The 23,712-nt window shown below is 38.0% G+C and overlaps 1 protein-coding gene across 1 annotated transcript; it reads right to left on the bottom strand.

The window, feature by feature from the left end:
• Window positions 1-5,098: 5,098 nt before the first annotated feature.
• On the bottom strand, window positions 5,099-22,514 carry LOC753971 (organic cation transporter protein-like). The gene is made up of 11 exons (XM_030994280.1): window positions 22,362-22,514; window positions 20,773-21,045; window positions 19,317-19,420; window positions 14,945-15,099; window positions 11,392-11,560; window positions 10,379-10,517; window positions 9,155-9,246; window positions 8,597-8,811; window positions 7,635-7,743; window positions 6,889-7,098; window positions 5,099-6,000 (listed from the first exon to the last, which is right to left on the bottom strand). The coding sequence occupies exons 1-11, from the start codon at window positions 22,512-22,514 to the stop codon at window positions 5,913-5,915; spliced, it is 1,707 nt and encodes a 568-aa protein (XP_030850140.1). The 3' UTR covers window positions 5,099-5,912.
• Window positions 22,515-23,712: the final 1,198 nt, after the last annotated feature.

Raw genomic sequence — 23,712 nt, 5'->3', positions numbered from 1 at the left:
TTATTATGAGCTTAGTAACATAAAAAAGAGAATGTCATCGGGTTTATAGAAGTGGCCTCAGGGGCAGGTACCTAATCATGCTAACGTTGCGATGAAAATAAAGGCTCGGCGGCTGAAGGGATTCGATAGGGACGCCCACTCACTTGAACGTGTTTAGATTTGAAACTGTGCATAAACCTCATTACAAGTAAAAAAAAAAAAAAAAAAAAAAAAAAAAAAAAAAAAAAAACGTATGAATACTAAGATCACATTAACTCAGTGCTCTGGAGTGTGCAAAGTAGTGTATCAGGACCCCTACCCCCTATGAAAAGTACCCCCTAGGGCAACCACCCTCTAGGACGACTTCACCCCGTGACAACTACCCCCGGACAACTAACACCCAGATAACTACCCCCTAGGACAACTTCCCCCGGACAATTACCCCCTAGGATAGTTTTCCGGGGGTTAGTTGTCCTAGAGGATGGTTGTCGTAGGGGGTAGTTGTCTGGATGTAGATGTCCGGGGGTAGTTGTCCCGCAGGGTAGTCGTCCTAGAGGGTGGTTGCCCTAGGGGGTACTTGTCCTAGGGGTTAGTTGACTAGAGGTGGTTATCCGGGGGTGGATGTCCATAAAATAAATATGTTCAAATGACCCTTACATCCTACCTTACTACTCGTCAACTTCTTATATCCATAATTACCTAACGATGAGGCTCTATAAAGAACAATTACCTACTTCACCAAAATATTACCTAAAGATCCTCCTTAAGATTGTCATGGGGGAAACATACTCCTAACCCCGGTATCACCGCCCCTTCAGGCATAAGTTCTTTCTTACCTTTATTCATTTATCGATTCATTTATACATTCATGCATTTATTAAGTTATAGACTCGTTTATTCATTCATTCTTTTCTTCCTTCGCTCTTGTGTTCTTTCTGTGTCTCATAATCTTTCTACCTTTCGCCCATCTCCTCAATCATTCACTAGTTCACTAATATCCGCTTTTTCCTCTATACTCACACTCTTTCTTAAACGACAACGTAATTATTCTAAGTATAGGCATTCAATATAACTCTTGTAAAAAATCACACTCTGTACAATTATGTTGTTGCCTTTGTCCTTCATCATTGCATCAATATTTATACACTAATTTCATTAAGTGATATTGAGATAATTTTGCGTTAAGACAGTCGTTTCCAGAACATTTGTAATAAACAAAATATGAAAGCGTAAATTTATATTAATTTATACCTTCCAAAATTAAAAAACAAAAACAGCCCTGGTTAAATCGCTTGTTTTTTTTTTTTATACAAATGGGTGTATAACAAAGTACATTGCAAGAGAATACAGAAAAATATATGCCAATAATATGTACTGATACACTTCAGCTGACACACACTTGGGGAGGGACTGTGTAGCATAACTAGCCCAGTAATTTAGTGAGACATAGAGGGCGTTATAGTTAATTGTGAAATATATATATACATCGTGAGATGTCAGTCAGTTTTGTGTTGACCTGTCGTTGCGACAGGTCGATCCGTTACCAGGAACGAGTAAAGTTACTGAACTGCAGATATACTGTGCAAGTGTTGTTTCTTGAGTTCCTGTCAGACATTCAGTGATTGCGGGAGTGAGTAAAATGAGAGCTAGTCCACGTTATTTCTTACACGATATACTTTTGTGAGAGCCCACTGAGAGATATAGTTGATAAATGATTGTCGAGAGCGTGGACCGGGTTTTGAGAGACTGCAAGGCAGAACGCTACCCCGGCAGAGCCCGGTTACGCCACACTGGTGGCAGCGATGGGATTGAAACGACGTGGCTGCAGCAGCTCAGAACGAACTCCAACAGCGAACCCGGAAGTAGATTGGCGCCTACGCATACAGTGGTAGGCGCCACGTTGAAGGTATAGCGCCTATATAGGCGCCGGGCAGTGATATGCGCCACGTTGGAGCTATAGCGCCTATATAGGCGCCGGCAGTGATAGGCGCCACGTTGAAAGTATAGCGCCTATATAGGTGCCGACAGTGAGAGCGCCTACCTACATGTTAGGTATAGCGCCTATAGGCGCCACGTTGGAGGTATAGCGCCTATATAGGCGCCGGCAGTGGTAGGCGCCACGTTGAAGGTATAGCGCCTATATAGGCGCCGGCAGACATAGCGCCGTATATAGCGCCTGACTGGAGTTTGTGGTATAATTATAATAGAGAATCCTATAATGGCTGCTCAACGAGTGACTATGGAGGATGAAATTGTGATGCTTGCAGCAGAGGTTCAGCGTGGAGATGAGGATCTTCGACAGTCTGAGACGGAGATGGCGCTAGGGATTGCGCCTGTACATGTAAGGTACAGCGCCTGTGTAACTAATGATAGCGCCTGTACAGTGAATTTTGTGAGTATAGCGCCTGTATGGAGTTTTGCCTTTATTATGGCCCAGTATAATGGTCAGAGATTTGATGTCAGCTGATCATCGGGCACTTCGTTTGATTTATACATTTCCGAGATTTGCAGGGACCGATGGCTCGGTGGCTGCAAGTGATAGCAGAGTGCGACTTCAAAACCGTGCACTGTTCAGGACGCTCACTTAATACCAATGTTTCGTGTGAAGGCGAAGCCAGTGACGAATTGTCCTCAGTGCGTGAAAGCGGAACTTCAAGGAGTCAGCAATCTCTGATAAACAAGTAGCACCGAAAGTGGAGGTACCCCGAGATAGCTATGCAGAGGCAAGGACAGTTACGATAGAACCCAGCATCAGGAATGAGCAGATGAGCCAAGACTAGGCGCAAGATCCTTCAGTCAAGTACGACATAGATCCTGGAAGCAAAGCAGCGGTCAGGGGACCGGCCGGATTGGTCAGCAATGGCTTCAAAGTCCAGGGTGGAGAAGTCCTTGGAGGAAGTGAGCCCAACTGGGAATGAAGCAAGGCGTTCTCGACAGGAAATGAGTATAGTGACCAAGGCTATAGGGTAACTGAATGTTGCCTTATCATCTAAGCTTCGAGATGTCGTTGTGAAGGAATTGCATTGTGGCAAGTAAAGTGAATACCTTGGCATGAACAAGACCAGAGATAAGGTTTGCTTGAGGAGTTGAGGTTCTATTCGATAGGAACGAATGCAGACATCCGCTCGAGTGTACGGCAGTTGAAGGTAGTTCATGTGGACAGGTCGTAACCCTACGAAGTGGCACTCTTCAGCCTACGGACTCCTAGTTAGAAGCGAGTGTAAGTCAGCACGAAGGTAGAGCAGGACGCTCCTAGCCAACTTGCACATGTCAGCTTTAGGAGAGGAAGAGGAGGTTGACCTCGTCGACAGGGAAGCTTCGAAACTTGTTGAACTGACTGTACCTGCACTACGAAAGGTTCCTGTCCCAGCCTCCAGGAGAGATCCCGTGAGAACCACGAATCCACCAAGACCCAACTTATTTAATTTTGCCATAAACTCAAACTAAGCAGCCATTACTTTGCCATTCCAACTAATGTATTTTGTTGTTTTTACTTATGTACCTGTAATGAATTATGCCTTATCTTGTTCATCTTGCATTCTTTTTACCCTTCACCCTTTGTCTTGTCTTCAAACTCATATTTTCATTCGTTCTCCGGCCTTTACTTCTTTTGTTCTTTCACTCTATTCGAGTTCTTATGTTACACTTTGCCAAAGTTGAAAGAATTACTTATTTTGTATTGTTACTAGGCAGATATCTCATATTTACGATAGTTCAGGGATGCATTGTTTTGTATTTTGTTAGATAGCGGAAGAAAAAGAAGAGGGTTATATTTTATTTTAAGATGTATAAGCATATATTTTCCCATGTTTTCAATACTTCTAGATGTCTTGTCCTATACTTCCCGCACCTTTTCTTACCTAAACTTTCCCGTTTCTTTCTACTCTTCTTTTGTTGTTTCTCTACTATTGTATATATAGATCATTTTGTTGTTATATCTAAGTGTGTATACATGTACTTAAGGAGTTTGAAAGTAATTTTGTACTTTTTCGAAAGATTATTCAGAGATGTTATTATTTTGTTTTGTTAAAGAGTGGTCCGAGGACAGCCCACACTTGGGGAGGGGCTGTGTAGCATAACTAGCCCAGTAATTTAGTGAGACATAGAGGGCGTTATAGTTAATTGTGAAATATATATATACATCGTGAGATGTCAGTCAGTTTTGTGTTGACCTGTCGTTGCGACAGGTCGATCCGTTACCAGGAACGAGTAAAGTTACTGAACTGCAGATATACTGTGCAAGTGTTGTTTCTTGAGTTCCTGTCAGACATTCAGTGATTGCGGGAGTGAGTAAAATGAGAGCTAGTCCACGTTATTTCTTACACGATATACTTTTGTGAGAGCCCACTGAGAGATATAGTTGATAAATGATTGTCGAGAGCGTGGACCGGGTTTTGAGAGACTGCAAGGCAGAACGCTACCCCGGCAGAGCCCGGTTACGCCACAATACAAAGGTCAAAATGGTGTTCAAAAGCCTTACATGTAATAGTCGTAATGCTGAAATGTACCAAAATCCATAAAGGTAAAACTTTATTTACGCCATCACCTTTTCCCTCCCTTGGACATTTATATACTCACATGAAATATATGACCATTATCTCAATGTTGAACTAAACTTTAGGGGGAAAAAAAGAACACTGGCAAAAGCGCATATAGATCATATCTCGTAAGGGTATCTCTCTCTCTCTCTCCCTCCTCGAGTTTTTAATTTTGGCCTGCGAATAAATCAAGCGAGCAAAATTTTGTTTATCTATAGTAAAACATTTAAGTTTGTCATCGAATAAATTGTCTACAAAAAACAAGAAAGTGCACACAGTGACCGAATATATAGTGGTGATTTCCAAAATGTTTTTTTTCTTTATAATTCGGTTTGGGTTGGGGGTGCATCCCATCTTCCCCACGTTTTGTTTTATTACGATACGTTATACTTTGAACGAGTTTATGATAAATACGATATAAATGTTATAGTGTCTAACAAAATTGTTTACAGAATACTGCTATTGATATAAAGGGCCATAACACGTCAGTATAGATAAGAGATTATTGATACCCAAGAGATAGAGAGAGAGAAAGAAAGAAAGATAGAGAGAGAGAGAGAGAGAGATAAAGAGAGAGAGTGAGAGAGAGATAGAGAGAGAGAGAGAGAGAGAGGAGTGAGAGAGAGAAAAGGAGAGATAATACGTTTCCCCCTTGTCAACAAGGTGGTCGGTCGATCGGTTCTTGTACTGTGGCAATTATGCCATCTTTTTGGGGATTCTATGAGAGTAAACTTTAATTCACAAATTTTTATTCGGAGAGAAGGACATGAATTCTATGATCTGAAGAGTATTTCCACACTGCTAATCGCTGTGTTTAGCATTGTTTCAGCCTTCCATGTTTTGTTTCAGCCAAGGGAAATTATCCAATTTAAAATTCGTATAAATAGAATTCTACAGTGGGGAAAGAAACCGAATTTCATCAAAAGGTTAACAACTTTAGTTTAACATTGTGAGGGAATTGGATCTGAAAATTCATGCAAAGATGACAAACCCTCAATGTAGCAACAGCGTTAAAGTGCAATATCAAAAGACACAGACAATCGCAAATACTTTCGAAAAATCTATCTAATACAATTGTATATGTGCAATTTTGATAAGCTCCTCCGTCATTTATTAAAAATGTGTAAACATTGCAGCAAACATGACAATAACGTATCACATCACCCAAAACATGATATATGTTGGATGCACAATATGATATTGACATTCCCCTTACGTTTATTTATCGAATGTGTTTGCTAAATGTTTACAGTACTTCGTCATTCCGATTTATCGTTTTGTACAACGCTTTTTGGCGAAAGTATTTTTCTAGGGTTATTCAGGTAGATCGTCTCGCACGTCATTCTCCCGTTTGCCGAGGTAATTCTCATCTTGAAAATTAAATAAAGGATTAAATTAATCTATGATGGTGACCTCTTCATCATCCTGGCAGCGAATGTAGACGCCATCTTTACCGGAAAGGGTGTTCTTCTCGTCAGATTCCCTGTGTGAAGATATTAACAAGATCACAGCGTTACACATATGGGCGATTCAACATTTGCTACTACAACAATAAATTGCTCCGGGATATCAAAGGTGTAGAGGGTTGAGAGTTGAAGTGTGTGTTTTAGGTTTGGTGTAGCGCGTTATAGGGTAATATACGTTCCTCAGTATAATTATATATGATACTCTACCCCTACCAACAGTTTTGAATATTCCTTAATTTTACACTCCATCGAGGACTGGAACATAAATCAAGCGATCTTTAGAGCACTATAAACGATAAAACACACAAACTTCAAGTATCCATCTTCTTCCAAAAGCAAAATAAAAGCAACGATCTAGGACTACGAACGCAAATGTGCACTCCCAATCCCTTCTCGATTGGTTGCTAATAGGACGTTGCGAAATCCCATCCAGAAGTAAAGCTTGTTTGATAGGAGTTATATCAAACACGGTTTAAACATAGTCAAATAAATGTGCCCTCTTTTCGGTTTCTTGAGTGATTCTCTTTGTTTGTATATAAGTGAATCATAAAATGCAGAACTTATCAACTACTAAAAAAGAAAGTATATCATTTTCTAGAAATAATACACACCAAGATAATCTCATTATTTGTTAAAGATAGAGTGCGCGGCAGTTAAAGAAAAAGAATTAATAATTTGCATTGTCATTGAAATAAGTAATAACAGCGGATGGAGGGAGTTGGGGAGAGGAGGAACAGGGGTGGGGATTGCGGAAGGGGTTGGGGATTGGGAGGCTAGAGGAAGTAGGGGGAGGGAGAAGTGAGATGGAGGGTAGGAGGAGTCAATGAAGCATGCAGGCAGGAGAGAAAGAGAGAAAGTGAGAGATGGGTGTGTGAATAGATTAGCTAGACCAATACGTTACATACATTCCATAATTTTCGCCTTCTTCGATCGTTTCGGGGAGCTTCTGGCCTAACGTTTCGGGGAGGAAGAGAGTCAGGAGGCCAGCGATCACTGAGACGGACCCGTAGATGACGAGGGGTAGTGGAGTCCAAACCCTGGCCAGTGTGAGTATAAGGGGCGCCAGGATGCCGGCGACACGTGCAAACATCGAGCAGGTTCCCATGGCCACGCTCCTATGTTTCTCAAGGAGATGATGTCATATGAAATGAATATACTTATATCGACGTCTTTTTGAAGTAGCCCTATTCATGAAGTTTCCAAATGAATAGAATAAATAAAGTGACTTGAAACCATTTTGAATGTCAAAATTGCCCTTTGGAACCTTCAATTGCTCAAACATCCGAACAGAAAAGTGTTTTTCTCAGTCTACCGTATTAAAAAATATTAATGGTATCAACATTATTGTCTTATTGTTTGTTCCAATTCCGTGGTGTTCCAGGCAATTTTACCTAATTATTTCTTCGAGTTGTAAATAATTTCGGATAAAACATTAACTGGAATGGTTTGGCTTAGTATACTTATTTATTTATTATCTTTTCTTTCATTTATTCATTTATTTATTCAATTATTCATTCATTTTTATTCAATGTTCAATACTTTTATAATCATTTTAATTTCTAAAGCTGATGTTATTAATATCTTTAACCGTGCCAACGAAATTAATTGAGTACATTATTTTGAAAACCGCGTATATCTACGCAAGCTTTACCTGATATTGGTTGGGTACAGCTCCGCGGTGTAGAGATACAGGATGGCAAAAGATGCCGAAATTCCAAATTTACCAATCATTGCAACTGATGTAAGTGCTGCTCCGGGTGCTATATTATAAACAGAAAGAAAGAAAACAAAAAAGAGGAATAGAAATAAATAAATAAGTTGTTGAAAGTGATCGCTGAAGGGCTATTGGCAGACTTTTGTTCAAGTTCAGATAAATGGGTGATTGGAAAAATGTTGTTAAAATGATATTGTCATCTTTCTTGCAGCTGTTATGTACATGTAGTACATACTTATTGGAAAGGGGCGTCGACGTTGATCTATTTTGGTTGTCAACTGCGAAGGCATACAATTAGCTGTCCTTATCTTTTAAATACATGAGCTGCCACTGTTTTCACGATTGCTTTGATCGATTCAGATTTTTTGAGCGTAGAGGGAGGGGGAAAAGAGAGAGAGAGAGAGAGAGAGGCGGAGAGAGAGGGAGAGAAAGAAAGGGATGGGGCTGGGTAAGGAGGAGAGGAGACAGGTGTCACAACCTTAAAGGGATCCGGTAACTTTGTCTCAGATTCTGAAACCAAATTCTGGATTAAGCTCATGCTGCAATCATAATTATAAACATTTAGGTCAGTCAGGAACCCCATGACTTTTACAAGCCGATCGCCTGTCTGATTATTAAGATATTTATGATTGAAATTACAAATTTTGAAAAACGTTTGCAAAACGGTTTTCATAACACTACAGTCTATTTTGGAAAACGAGTATGGTAAAACCGGTCACTTAAAGATTTTTACTTTTTTGAGGCACTTCTTGATCATTTTGAAGCGCATTTTTTTACGGTTTCAATATTACACCATATCACAGACACTGATAATAAGTAGGGCCGTGCATCTCAGATTTAACATTGTTAAACGATCCCTTTAAGCAAAAATTCAATCAATGCAAATGTAATTATCTTACGTATGAAGGTTGTAAAGAGGCAAGCGACGCCGCCGACCAACATGCTCGCGCTGAGACTAATCCTTCGTCCAATAAACTTGATCTCTACAGCGACCACAGCGAGAAGGTAAGCAGGGATCTCGACGGCTCCTGACACTGCGAAGGCGACGTAGTCGTTGACACCGAGGTTTGAGGTGTTTAGTGATAGACCGTGGTACACCGTGGCATTCACCATCCTGATATTAAAAGGACAACACGAAGAAGAGAAAGTTAAGGCTGAAGCCACATAGTAGCCAATGCCCATGTGGTAACGTTGCATCATAATTTATAATTCATGACAAGCGTCACAATATTTACTACTGCTGTAACAGCCATAAAGTGCTTTGTAAACACATAGTAGGCCTATATTGCTAGGCAGCCCTTAATGCAATCGTAGCTAGCAACTGTATCGATACTGATGATAATTACAATAGCAAAAATAATAATGATAATGTAATGTATTACTACTACTAATAACATTCCCTTTTATTCATTTTAAGCCTTAGGCTAAATCAGAAGTTCAAATTAAATGAGACAAACCAGGTAAAGATAAGATTGATGGTTCGTAGTCTCATTCGAGGCTGGCGGAATAAATCAATTCCTGTAGCTCGTCTCTCCTTTGGTGCGGTCTTCTATACGAATAATAAAGATAATACAAATAATGATGATGCTAATGATAATAATATTGACGATAGTAATGAAAATAATAATCATAATAATAATATTAACTGTAATTGATATTCATTATAATCATAATGATAATACTAATATTATTACTTATAGTAATAATAATTTACACATATCCTAAATGTAACAGAGCATTAGATTGTCTATCTGAAAACCAATATGAATATGTGCAATGTCTGTGGTGACAGAATTGCATGTCATGAGAAAGTGACTAGAAGCAATTCTAAATTCTAATCTCGAATAACAAGCCTACCTATTCTGAGATTCCCTTTTTTCCCCTCTTAGTTTATCAAGCAATTTAAAATATTTTGTCTCATATTCTAAAACTTAAATGTACTCTGTAAACTTATTTTATTACAAACGTATTTCGTTACTTGTATAATTTATTTGTTTTATTATGTATCGTTATACTGTATAGCTTATATATTTCATTCAAACTTATGGATATTTGAGTGGAAAATATTCAAATCAAGTACTTATTAGGACAAACAGAGATTTAAAAAAAAAACGATGAATTACTGGAAATTGTTTTGTTTTCCTCCCTACCACCATTGGAAATTACCAGTTAACTCTTTTACCGGGGAGGGGTGCATTCAAGAGCCGTTCAGTGCCATTAATAAGGAGTGTTTGGCCAACCCGGTTCGAGTTGGACAAAATATGGCGACTACTGCTTTGTTGGGCAAGCACAAAACAAAATAATATACGCCTTGTTGTGACCCAGTGAAACCAAGTTGGCCAAACCCTGTGTATAGAGGGCTCTGGAGTCGTTATGAAAACAAATACATTATTTTTGCGTCGTCTGAATCTTCACTTTGCTTCAAGTTGGCACCACACACAAACACACGCGCAAACACACACAAACCCACCAAACTAATTCTACAGCAAGGGGAACCGCCAAAGTCATTACATATTCTTCTTCTCCTACTGTTCTTTCCTCCATCTGGTGCTCCACCCCCTCCCTTCATCATCTTGCTTGAGAGGATCCGCTTCCCTGTTAATTGATTTCTGCATATGCCACTTTTCTCTTTCACATTGCAATCGCATTACCAGAACTGGTCTTTATATTTAAATCCTTACTTGTTCCTTCTTGAAATCACTGCTGAAAAATGGACTTGAAAGGGGCTTGTTGTTCGAGTTGGCAATCTTCACTAGAGCCTTCTCAGCCTCGTCATACTTTCCCATCGATATTTGCCAACGCACTGATTCCGGAAGAAAGCTGACAGGAGAGAAAAACAAAAAAACTTGCGTTGTCACAACATTGTAAGATGTGGAAATATGAAACTTAGGGTGTTTGGGTGAAGTAAAGGGTGTATAAATTCCTGTGTTTTTGTTTAATATAACCGTGAATCGTCGGCATCAAAACAAAGGGATTAATGCTCTTCTTCGAACCAATCTTAAATCTAATGCAATTATTTAACGTATGCTTGAATATCATGAATTTGAATGCCTTTTAGCATGACATGTGCGCAGCCATTTTCTTGAAAATGTGACGTACCAGTTTAATTTGTACATGTATTATGCACCAAGCTTTAGTGAGAAATCATTTACTATTCAATGAGGAAAAATCATAGCTGAGAAAATAAAAATATATAACAGGAGAAAAATCGCAACTAATTCATTTAAAAATATATATAGCAGTTGGCAAATATTTTTCATTCATGAGAAACCTTTACCCAAGAAGAGCACCAACTTGTTTATGTAATTTACGTTTTGGCTTTTGTAGTACAAAGGATAATAGGAGGTGAATGAAATGCTTCATCACCCCAAACACACCTAGGAAGGGGTCCTCCATGAGTTTGAATACATTAACCTGATGAACGACTCCACATACTACTGTATATTATTCTTGCTTTTTGCCTCTCTCATATACTTTGGTGGGGAATCTTGTAGGATTTAATGAATCTCTCAGAATATATCAAGTTTTTTTTTTTGGGGGGGGGGGGGGGGGGGGGGATGAGGTTTTCTTTGAATCTTGTAATCCAATTGTAATCCAAACCAATTAAAAGCTGATGAGAGTTATGAGAATCTAATGCCTGCATAGACACCACACTACAGATATAAAAGAGTAATGACTCTGTAAAACCTCTTACAACATCAAGCCAATGTAGATCAGTGCCGGGGAGACGCAAATAAGTTCTAAAGTCCTCCAATATGGTACGAAGTAGGCGATGCCCGCGAGGCAAACGTTGCCGAGAGCAAAAGGGATGACGAAGATAATGCCGGTGACGTTACGTTTCGATGGCCCGACAAACTCGGTTCCTAGAGAAAAGAGGCAGAAAAAAAGGTTGATATTAGTAGGAGGTATATACAATTGTATATAACACCTCTTATATTCGTTAGGATTGTTAGTCCCTATTGAGGCCTAGACACACGTAGGTCATTTGCATAATGTGACGTCATCTAGTGATTAACAAAATGGCATAATACTTAATATACTATATCACGACACTTAATGCGCAGCATATCAACGTATCACCCAACAAATAGAAAATGCTCAAAATTGTCTCAAATTAAGTTTGCATATTTTAAAGGCTATTCTCATCCTTTTCCCAAAAATTCGCGGTCACGCGCATACGCTCGCAATTTCCCGTACGCTGGACTTTATGAAAGCTAAAAACCCAACTTTTACAAATATTTGGGTTCCTGATCCTATTCTTGACAATTTTTTTTGAAAATTTTTTAAAATTTGTTTTATTGAACAATAAAAAAAAAACAATCACAATATTTACAAGTTATTATAAAAACATTACAAAAAAGCAGTAAAACGTAGATCAAAACCTCACGAAAAGTAAATTTACACCATTTACAACATTATAAAACAGGATTATAAGACAAACTTCCATTTTTTTAAGGGCAAGGGCGGTTTGTTTTTCTTTTTTGCAATACGATATTCAAGATCTTTTTTATAGTCAATGTAAGTTCTGAAACCCTGAAAATTGGGTATTTTACTTTGAAATTTGCATAAATAAATGTAGTATTTAAGCATAAGAAATAAATACGTCGAAAACATATCCTTTTCATAGCCAAACATTCTTTCAAATATTGAAAAATTCACTACTTTATTAATCTTCTGATTAATAGTTTTAATGGTATCATCCCAAATGGGTTTTACAGTCTGACATTCGATGAAAAGATGTAGGTAAGTCTCGGGTTCATTATCGCAAAATGAACAATTAGGAGAATTCTTTCGTTTAATTTTGAACAAAAAGTTATTTAATGCTATGACTTTATGAAATAGTTTGAAATAAAATAAACGAATGCGAGTGCTTATAGAACATTTGAAATTATTAATATGAATCTTGTCCCAATCAACAAGGTTAGGGTCAGAAAGTTCTTTTCAGAATGTTAATTTCTTTTCGGGAACATGTGGCTCTAGTATGACATTATAAGCATATTTAGGAACCTTCCTAGAATGCACAAGTGTATTGACAAAGGCATCAAAGATTACATTATGATTAAGATCTGATGAGACCAACCAATCAGTAGGAACATTTGTCATAAGAAAATTGTATTTCCTTCTATCCCTAGGATTAATATCGTAATCAAGTATCAATTCTTCAAAAAGTTTGCTACCAGGGTGAGGAGGATTAAGCAAATCACTTATAAAAATAATACCTTTATCAATCCAACCCTGATACAAAAAAATAATTTTTGGATTTTGAGCTAATATTCTTATTAAACCAAATACATTGACAAGATCCAATTGAAGAAAAAGCCATATCAAATTCAGCTTTCACAAAGTTTTCTCTAAAAATGTACCACGTTCGAAGGGAATCAGCTAATTGACTCGAGTATAATTTGTTCAAAATTTGGTCAGGGGCATGAGCCTTTCATAAAATGTTCTTTTCTTTATTGAACTTTACTAAAACAGAAAGCTCAATGAATTTCCATAGGCTTATATAATTATCGTCTAGTAGCATCTTAACCCAAGACATTTTCTGAGCAATAGCATGTGAATAGGGATCAATCATTTTTGAACCACATAACGAAAAATCATTACACATGAATTGTTTTTTGACCCTATCATTGCCTCCATTCCATATGAACTTATAACAAATTGTATTCAATGTTTTAAAAAAAGATTTTGGTATCTTAATACATAACACAGAGAACATAAAAGTTGAGGCAACAATAGGGTCTTTACGACACAGATCTTCCCAACTAGGGATAAATTTCTAGCGCGCCAACAATTCAGAGTATTTTCAATTGACTTAAGTTTTATCTTATAATTAAGGTCAAATAAACGGTTGTTATTAAAAGAAAAGTGTATTCCCAATGTCTTAAACGATTCTTTATTCTATTTTAAACCCGTTTCAGATAATGGTTGTTGTAGATATCCCCGCTTGGAGCCAAATTTGATAGTACTTTAACTCTTCAAAATGAAAGGTGACCCCCAGATTTTATTGCATATTCTCAAAGGGCGTGAAAAGAAAATATGATTTCATGCCTCATTTATACTTAACAGAGGTTACGACGTCATCAAATTGCAATTTAAAGTAAGGTTGTATATCTTTAATTACTGACGTCATATTCTCAATGTTCTGTTGTCAGTGTTGTTTCAACTCAATTTTCTTCCGAATTTAGATATGATGTAGCTGAGAATTTGCGCTGTATAAGGACATGTGCATTTTCTATTTATTTAGAGAAGGGGTTCATAGTCAAATCTTAGAATTAAAGGTACAAGTCAACATTTGCCTTAGCACTATGAGCGCTATAGGGCGTGGATGAGAAGGGCTACCACATTCTTCTCAAAGTAGATATTTATTGATTTTAAAAACTAACTTCATTTTCATTATTGCAAAGGTGAAACTTTGATTGGACAAGTTTATCAAAATTTAATGCTTGGAAACATTCGAGGTAAAGATTATTAGCAACTGAAGAGCTGTCCGATCGCTGCTGAGAATGGACATGATTTGCACAAGCAGACGATGTCCCATCTTTCGCACACATTTTCAGTGCCTGTTTTGTCATCTTCTCTTCAGTTCTTTTTCTCACTCCACTACCGTTAGGCTAAATGTTCAATCTATTGCCTCACTCTAAACCCCGCGCATGGTATTATTTTGATGAAAAATGCATCGATAAAAAAACGGAATCTGTCGCTTGTAAACAAAATAAGACGCCATTGTACTTCCAGCTGCATACACCGCGGTAAGTTCGGCGTTTCAAGAGAGAACAAATGCCGTCCATGCTATTATTCTGGGGTTTTTTCAATTTGAAAGTCTTGTTTCTTTTACTGTTAATTAACCCTATATTATGTGTATTTACAAACAACAGAATTTTAGTTATCAAAATCTGTTTCATATAACCTTTTGAATGGTGTGAAATGCCGTTACTTTTATATACACCAAACTCATTATAATTTGAGAAATAATAGCATTGCAATTATTTTCATTCTTTATGAGATGTCGTTTGCTTGGGCACTATTTGTGCATTATGTGACGTCATTAAAACATCGTTCTTTTTCTGGCGAATCTTTCGTATATCCTAGATGATATGGAGGTGGTTTTTTTGTATTTGTATAAATCAACCGATATGTAGCTGACCTTAAACTTGTACGATTACCACATGTTAGCTTACCAGTTTCTAGTGTTACATTTTTTGACACATGATGATTTTCTTTGAATGTCCACTTTAATCTCTTACCTACAATGAAGGCGATGATATAAAGAGAGATAGCAGCATACCCCTGGAAGAACCGCAGGACAGTGAAGACCCACCAGTTGGGTGAGAATGCTATAGCTATCCCCGTGATTAGCCGGACTAACATCAATACCATAAGTATCCACCATCGTCCAACTCTTCAAACATACAAGTATAAAGCAAAAGTTGAAATCTACAAGCAATGATACAATTTGTTAAATGACAACGGCCGTGAGAAAATGATGGCATATGATTACGAAGGCGATTGTGGTTATAATAACGACGACGAAGATAAAGAAAACTATGAAGATTGTAATGATGACGACAAAATGATGATGAAATTATGATGATGACGATGATGATGGTGGTGTAATGATGATGATGGTTGTGGTGATGGCGATGGTGATGACAATGATAATGATGATGACGAAAATACATGTAGCAATGATGACGAAGGTAACGATGGAGGCGATGACGATAACGATGAAGATAATGGAAATAATGTAGACTATGCTGCAGATGAATAAAATAACTTTGCCGATCATTGTCATACTTACGGTAATCATTATGATCATGACCTTATGACGTACTTAAGGCAAACGTACCGCCAGGAATGATATTTACATGAAGGCTGATTTCCTTCAGAAAGTACAGATGAAGTATTTTGTGGGATGGCCTTTCAGCTATGTACGTTGCAATATTGTGAGAGATTTACATAATAGTTTCTATATACATGTATGTCTATACAAGTGTGACTTTATATATGTGTTGTATATATAAAATCATATTTGTACACACACACACACACAAACACACACTCACACACATTATATATCTTCATGTGGGCGATTTGTTCAACGAAATGTAGGGTGGAAACGATACAACTTGAATTAAAATATACAATGTTGTAAATTTTAGATAATGATGTATATTTTACAGATAATTATCCAGTCAAAATTGAGATGTACAAAATTAGGCATTTCGTAAAGGATATATTTAATGGACCACCATAACTGCAAAATTAAAACCCCTCAAATATAATAGGATAATGACCGTTAAATTACAGCACCACAGCACCACGAAAACCCCGAACCCAAACCGCAACAAGCTAAACAAGGACATGCATGACGGATCCCCTTTAAATCTATTGATTACATATCCGCCAATGTTTCGTTGATAATTGAACCAGCCAGGAAACCTGCCGTAGAAAACTGATTGGGATATTTGAGTCTGATCTTCCATTCCACATACCAGGTCAAACTAAAGCAATAGTAACATCTTATGTATAATGAACAACCAAAGGAAGAAAATGAGAAAGAATGATGTGTACATAAAGTACAATGAACTGATGTCCGTTGCACACGAAGCGTTTTTTTTTTTTTTTTTTCTCTTTTTTTTTTCACTAACGTAGGACTGCGTCAGTGACTACAGTGGTCTTTTATAAACTGCTATCATATTTAAAAAAACAAGCGTGAAACGAACAGTGCAAAAACTGAGTTGAATTACTGGCGCAAGCAATCATCACCTTATAGGCTTATTGGTTGATTAGCGTAGGTATTAACGCAACCTAAAAGTTGCCTCCGTCTGGCCAATTTTGAGTGCTTCTTGTCTCACAATCGCTACTGTAATGCCGTAGACAGTACAGCCAGCGACGTGCAGGGTGATGGATAGTTGTAGATGCCTTGAGAGTTATGGGAGATCAAGTTGGATGATACATGGCTAGCTCTAACTAGTAAGTAGGGTATAACCTGCCTTACTAGAGCACCTGTTAATGATGTTCTAGCTGGTCTTGTACCTTAAATTGTTAGAGAACGGTGCAGCAAGATCAGGCTTTTTTTTCGCGGTAGGACTAGTTCGTAGTTTAAGGTGTTTGCTGTGTCATCATGCCATTCTCTTCATGCTCGCGACAGCTCAACTGAACCATCACCCGAATAACAAAGGTCGTGTAGCCTTCCTACTGATCTATAACATATAGAACTTAAGGGCGGATGAGCTCATATGGAGCCAACGGCCATGGAAGAGTTTGGTACCTCACCATGTATATTACCATTGACATTGTCTGCAACATCATGAAGTACACACAGAACGAGATAAAGGCCTGACTGGTCCCCGAACAATTAGTTCTGCTGTAAATAGCATTCGGGAAGAGTTGCTGCCTTTTGCAAATAAGGTACACTATAATGACCAACCTATAGTTCAAAATTGAGCATTTCTCCAAGACAAACCAAACAAATGAAACGCACAGAGAAATCAAGCATTTTAAGAAGAAGAAAAACAAGGCAGCAAGCGGATGTATCAAGAACAAAGATGCAACACCTTCCCTCTTTGAAAAGGATGATATTAAACAAAGATGGGAAGAACATATCCAAGACCTATTTGATGATGATAGAGGTCCAGAACTTCCAATCACTGAAAGCGAGGGTCCAAGTATACTGGAACCAGAAGTTAAACAAGCTCTGCATTCACTGGGAACTTCTAAATCTGAAGGGCCAGATGGGATAATACGGGAAGAAATTGTGGCCTTAAAAGAATTTGGGGTGAACATTTGACTAGTATTTGCCAAATGATATACAATCGCTATCGTTACAGACAATCCTTTGTACCGAATGTCATTCATATGTTTAATGCTAATGTTAAACGATGACCCTATTGGTGACGAATCAACCCTTTGAAGGCCAACCAGTTATATATTTTCCTTGTAATTCTAACACCTGCCAATTGACCCCCTGCTCAATCTTGCCTTTGCTCTGTTTTTACGCATAATTAGTATCATAAAGCCGTTTTTTTTTTTAAATGTGCAACATAATGGACCAGTTTCGTAGTATGTTTGGGTTGGGTGAGTGAGTCTTTAATTTTTGGGGTGTCTGGATGCGGGTGGCTCCATTCACCGTTGGGAGTGGTTGTGTTTCGGTGGGCGGTGTGAGTTGCGTGCGTTGGTTGTTGCTAGGTAAGGCGAGCTCTAATGTATTGCCAGCCTGGTAGCGGCTATCGTGTGCAATTCGCATTTTGCCTGCTTTGATACGATTGTTCCTGGCGGGTGGGTGGAGTCAGTCGCGTCCGCGCGCTTCGCGGGGACCTGCGCATCCGACGTGGACACGTTGCGAAACTTGTCTATTAATTTTCAGATAGATAGTAAACAATTTATCTATAGGTGTCGTGTACTACTCGTTCCCCTTCCTTTTCCTTTTTTCCCTCCCTCTATTTATATCCTCTTCTCTCCTTTACGTCCTCCACCGTGTCCACCTTCCGTTCCTATCTATCTCTCTCTCTCTCTCTTTCTCCATCTCTCTCTCTCTATCTCTCTCTCGATCTCTCCCCCTCCATCTTTGCCTCTCTCTTCAGCTGTCAGCTCTCAGCTGTCATCAAAATTAACAATGGAATTACAGGTTACACAAAAATCAAAAGAGGAGTACGTCAGGGAAGCGTAATGTCCCCATCTCTGTTCAACTTGTGCACAGAGTTGGTATTCAGGGAAATTTCGGATATGAAAGGTGTAGTATTGGGGGTGTAAATATTAATAATTTACGTTATGCCGCTGACATTGTACTTTGCGCAGAAAATGAAGCAGATTTACAACATGTATTGGGTATTGTAAAAGTCAAAAGTGAAGAGTTTGGTCCAAGCATGAATGTCAAGAAAACTAAGTCAATGATTTTTAGTATAACAGAGAATAAGCCTAGAATATGTTTGAAACTCGATGGACATATCATTGAGCAGGTCAGTAATTACATCTACTTAGGACATCACAGATGATGCCAGATGCGAAGCAGAAATAAAAAGAAGAATAGAAATTGCTCGGAATACATTTCTGGCAATAAAAGGATTATTCACAAATAGAAAGGTGAAATTTGCGCTTAGGTTGAGACTAGTAAACTGTTATGTATGGTCCGTCCTATTGTATGGAGCAGAAACATGGACAATAAGCAAAGCCATGGAAAATAGAATAACATCTTTAGAAATGTGGATTTACAGAAGAATGATGAAAATATCCTGGAAACGAATGAAAACCAACAAAGAGATATCGCACATGGCAGGGGGTAAACAAATTTTACTAGTAGGATTAGTTAAGGAGAGTAAAATCAAATACTTTGGTCATATTAAAAGGCACAAAAGCCTCTTAAAGGATGTATTAAAAGGAAAAGTGGAAGAAAGTAGACCGAGAGGGGGACCCAGAATCAATTGGGAAGAGAATGTCAAGAACTGGAGTGGACTAAAACTGCAAGGGTGCACCATAATGACAGAGGATAGAGTGAAATGTAGAGATGTTGCAATCAACCTCCGAACCGGGAGAAGATACTTAAATAGCTAGATAGAAAAGCTGCCTCGGGTACAATGGACACAACACACTTTAAATAATAAGCTCGTTTTAGCTCACATATCGGCCAGTACTCCGTTGATGATAGAACCGGCTAAATACCCGGCGTAGAATACCGATTGGGATACTTGGGTTTGATCTTCTGCTCCGCACACTAGGTCATACTATTTAAACATTAAACAAGAGGAAGAGGCAGGAAGGGGAGAAGGGATGCAAAAAGAGTGAGAGTGAGAGAGAGAGAGAGGAAACTGAAAAAGGGAGGATGGAGACAGACAGAGACAAAAATGGGGCAACGCCCAAGCATTCGAATGAGATTGTATCGAGATAATGGAAAAGATTTGTGGGATAATAAGACAGATAGATACACGTTGAATGATTAGTGTTGTTAGTATTCCATTAAGGTTTCATTACATTTAGCATCACTATATAAGTAGACATAGTATGATATTTTACATGCCAAATATACACCTATTTGATCTATGTTAAGACAAAAATTTAAAACTTTCGTTACAGAGAGGTAGAGAAAAGAGTGGTTTTTATTGTTATTAATTGTTAATAAAGAAATTAAAATCAATAATGGACAGTGGTAGAGTTTTAAAAGGAATTACTAATGCAAAAATAATGCAAACTGATGATTATATAGTAACAAATAGTAATAGGCAAATTAATAGTAGTATTCCTTTGTACGGGTATACATTTGATACGAGTTTAAAATCTATTCGAAATAATGGACGACCAAATATAAACCCCAAATGATTAACTTTTGTTATAGTGCTGTAAAATTATATGACCTGCCCTGAGTCTGGAATGAGATCAAGGTCCTGGGTCCCATGTAATACAATTTCTTTGAAATAAATAATGGATGAAACAACGCTCTTAAAGATAAAGACCAGTATTGGAAACGCCCCAATTTAAAAAAAATAAAAATGGAAGCTCTTATTACCAATCATGTGACAGAATATGTTTTGACTAATACATGATGATAACATTTTTGCCGGGAAACCGCCTACTAATTGATATATTTGGTAAATTAGTTTATCTATTGGCCTGTGAGAGATAAACGCACGTGTCGCGCACGTTTACGTAGTCCCATATACATCTTTCTGTGTACAGTGCTTGTAACTTTACGAAGACAAGGCCATATTTCTTATCATTTTGATGATTCCAGAACCTTGCAGTACACCCCAATACTTATATGCTAGATGATCAACCTTTTCTGATCGATTCCACAACGTTTCTTTCACAATGCAAACGCATGACCATAACTGGTCTTTATCTTTAATGTACCATGTAGGGTTATATATATAAACAGGACGTGTTAGATATGTTAGAGAGGAAAAAATCTTCAAACATTCTGTTGAAACAAAATATTGAGCAAAGTTAATTTTAAGGGAGATCATTTATAATTGAAAAGATGCCGCTGTAAAAATAATCTTACAAGTATACTCCCCTCTCTTAATACATTCAGTATGCCACTTGTGCGCGTTTGGGTTTATATATTAGGGAAGTAGCTTACATCCGTTATTATGGACGATTTGTATTGACTTGTGTCGTACACCCATCCGCTGTCGCATTCAATGACTTGCGATGTCGGCCAGCCGGGGTCGTGGAACGGGTCGATTTCCGGATTGAATGCCTCCCCAGACACGTTGTATTTCACGCATTGCTCAAAGACGAGTTGGTGGCCGCTCGTGTAGTTGGCAGGGATGCTTGCGTTCTTCATGGCGAGCATGCATGTTTCTTCGCTGAGACCGGTGGCGCTGCAGTCGAAATCGTCCCATTGCGGCACCTGGTATCGAATGAAAGGATTAGTTACTTATTTCGAGAAAAATATAAAAACAAATTGAGTTAAAAACTAACAAACACACGAACAAATTAATATACAAACAAATATATAAACAATATCAATTGGTAAAATTCAGGGATTATAACAAACCATGTAAGCTAGCGTACATAAGGAATTGTTATTGATGTACATGTAAATACTGCCACAGGTACACCAACGTAATTTCTTATTAAATTGTAATGCTGATTTTATTCACTATCCTTCCTTGTACAATGGTACTTTGTTCATAGGCTAGTCCAGATCTGATTTAACAGCTCGCAAACTTCCAGTTGCGGACGATTTAAACGAATATAAAACTGTTAAAAAAACGTGACGTCAATGATAATAACAATTGCCAAATTGTGTGAAATGCTAATAGTAATAAATTAGGATTTGCATACATATATAAGGATGTCGATAGTGAATTTGATTGTTAAATGCGTATCTCGAATGACAACTTTAACAAATATTTACCCAACGTAAGAATAAATCTATTTCTAAGCCTTGGTTTACCTCCAAACTTCAAAAAAATTGTGCAAAAAGAAGACTATAACGTATCAGAAATATATAACAAATCCAAGCTTATACCGGAAATAAGTGTATATTCAAATGAGAAATAATGTCACCTGTGCAATACGTAAATGCATGAGGGATTATTACTGTAAATCATTTGAGGATGTTCAAATAATACTGAAGCAACTTAGAAAATCATACATGAATTACTTTCTTCAGTTCGTGGAAAGGTACAAGTCGATTTTATTGAAAAACATGGAATATGTGTCTATGACGGTCAAGAAGTAGTTAATACATGCAATGAATATTTTAGTAGAATTGCATCTGAAATTGAAAGTACTTTACCTGATACTTCTACACATTTCTCTAATTTTCTACCTGGTCAAGATAATTCTGAAACTATGTTTATTAATCTTATTAAACCTTTTGAAATTCTAGAAATTTTTCATGAAGCAGTCAAAGTCCCATGCGAACAGATTAAATCCTATCTTTTCCTTCATGTGAATGGACCTAAACTCCAATAACATAAAGGGCATTCTCATTATCTACAAACATCCTATTCTGGGAATATTTGGACAAGTGGAAATGACCAGGTTTCATCTTACTATAATTTGTTGACCTCCAGTAGAGAGGAAGATGAAATAGGAGAGAGAGAGAGAGAGAGAGGGGGGGGGGGGGTTATCTGGTTTAAAGGGGGGGGGGTATCTCTACTTCGCTACATTATTATAAGGTTGGGTTGCCCTTTAAAAATTAACATCAATACTCACCGCACACCAGTGGTCCACGGATGCGGCTAGGAAAACGACGATCATTGATTGCCATGAAGCGGTGAAACCAATCATACAGACAATGGCGAAAACCTTTTTCTGATAAGGCCCGAACTCGCCGATCTGCACCAAAATATCATCCAGCCTAATCATGATTGACGATGGGGATTAAGTCAGTAATGAACACGACACAAATTTGTCTTCAAAGAAGAATCCAGAAAATAAAGTACAGTGACAACGTTGTAGGGTGGCGATCCGTTGTAACAGAGAGTTGTAGGCTTACTATATTCCTGCAGTAATTTGCGAAATGAACATGAACAAGTTCATGAAGTTTCTTTACAGTGATTTGAAATTGCGTTACCTCTTCTGGCATAGTGCCAAGCTCCAGAAGGACGCATGGACTTTGTTGCTCTACAATAACGTCCTTCTAGTTCTCATTTCACTTTTATTGAACAACTGAACCATTTAAAATATGTGTGGATTTACCGTTTATAGTATTTACTAATTTCGTTTTGCGACCCAATAACGCGATAAAGGTAATGACCAAACTAGCCTCCCCTTTTCAGGTTCAACCAGCATTTTATGAAGCTAATTATTATGAGCTTAGTAACATAAAAAAAGAGAATGTCATCGGGTTTATAGAAGTGGCCTAATAAAAATAAGGGCTCGGCGGTTGAAGGAATTCGATAGTGACGCCCACTCACTTGAACGTGTTTAGATTTGAAGCTGTGCATAAACCTCATTACAAGTAAAAAAAAAAAAAAAAAAAAAAAAAAAAAAAAAAAAAAAAAAAAAAATTATGAATACTAAGATCACATTAACTCAGTGCTCTGAAGTGTGCAAAGTTGTGTATCAGGACCCCTACCCCCTATGAAAAGTACCCCTAGGGCAACCACCCTGTAAGACGACTTCACCCCGTGACAATACCCCCGGACAACTAACACCCAGATAACTACCCCCTAGGACAACTTCCCCCTGGATAATTACCCCCTAGGATAGTTTTCCGGGGGTTAGTTGTCCTAGAGGATGGTTGTCGTAGGGGGTAGTTGTCTGGGGTTAGTTGTCTGGGGGATAGTTGTCTGGGGGATAGTTGTCCTAGGGGGTAGTTGTCTAGAGGTAGATGTCCGGGGTAGTTGTCCCGCAGGGTAGTCGTCCTAAAGGGTGGTTGCGCTAGGGGGTACTTGTCCTAAGGGGTAGTTGACTAGAGGTGGTTATCCGGGGGTGGATGTCCATAAATTAATAAGTTCAAATGACCCTTACATCCTACCTTACTACACGTCAACTTCTTATATCCATAATTACCTAACGATGAGGCTTTATAAAGAACAATGACCTACTTCACCAAAATATT

Source organism: Strongylocentrotus purpuratus, unplaced genomic scaffold (genome assembly GCF_000002235.5).
Source record: "Strongylocentrotus purpuratus isolate Spur 01 unplaced genomic scaffold, Spur_5.0 spur5_scaffold_21, whole genome shotgun sequence".
NCBI lineage: Eukaryota > Metazoa > Echinodermata > Echinoidea > Camarodonta > Strongylocentrotidae > Strongylocentrotus > Strongylocentrotus purpuratus.
This window is presented reverse-complemented; position numbering and strand designations above follow the sequence as displayed.

Bases quoted from the DNA above. Each gene is read 5' to 3' on its own strand.
- LOC753971 (XM_030994280.1), bottom strand. From the start codon at position 22,514: ATGATTAGGCTGGATGATATTTTGGTGCAGATCGGCGAGTTCGGGCCT. The intron at 21,046-22,361 runs GTGAGTATTGAT...ATTCGATACCAG, and splicing joins CCGTGGACCACTGGTGTGCG to GTGCCGCAATGGGACGATTT. The intron at 10,518-11,391 runs GTAAGAGGTTTT...CTCTCCTGTCAG, and splicing joins ATCTACATTGGCTTGATGTT to CTTTCTTCCGGAATCAGTGC.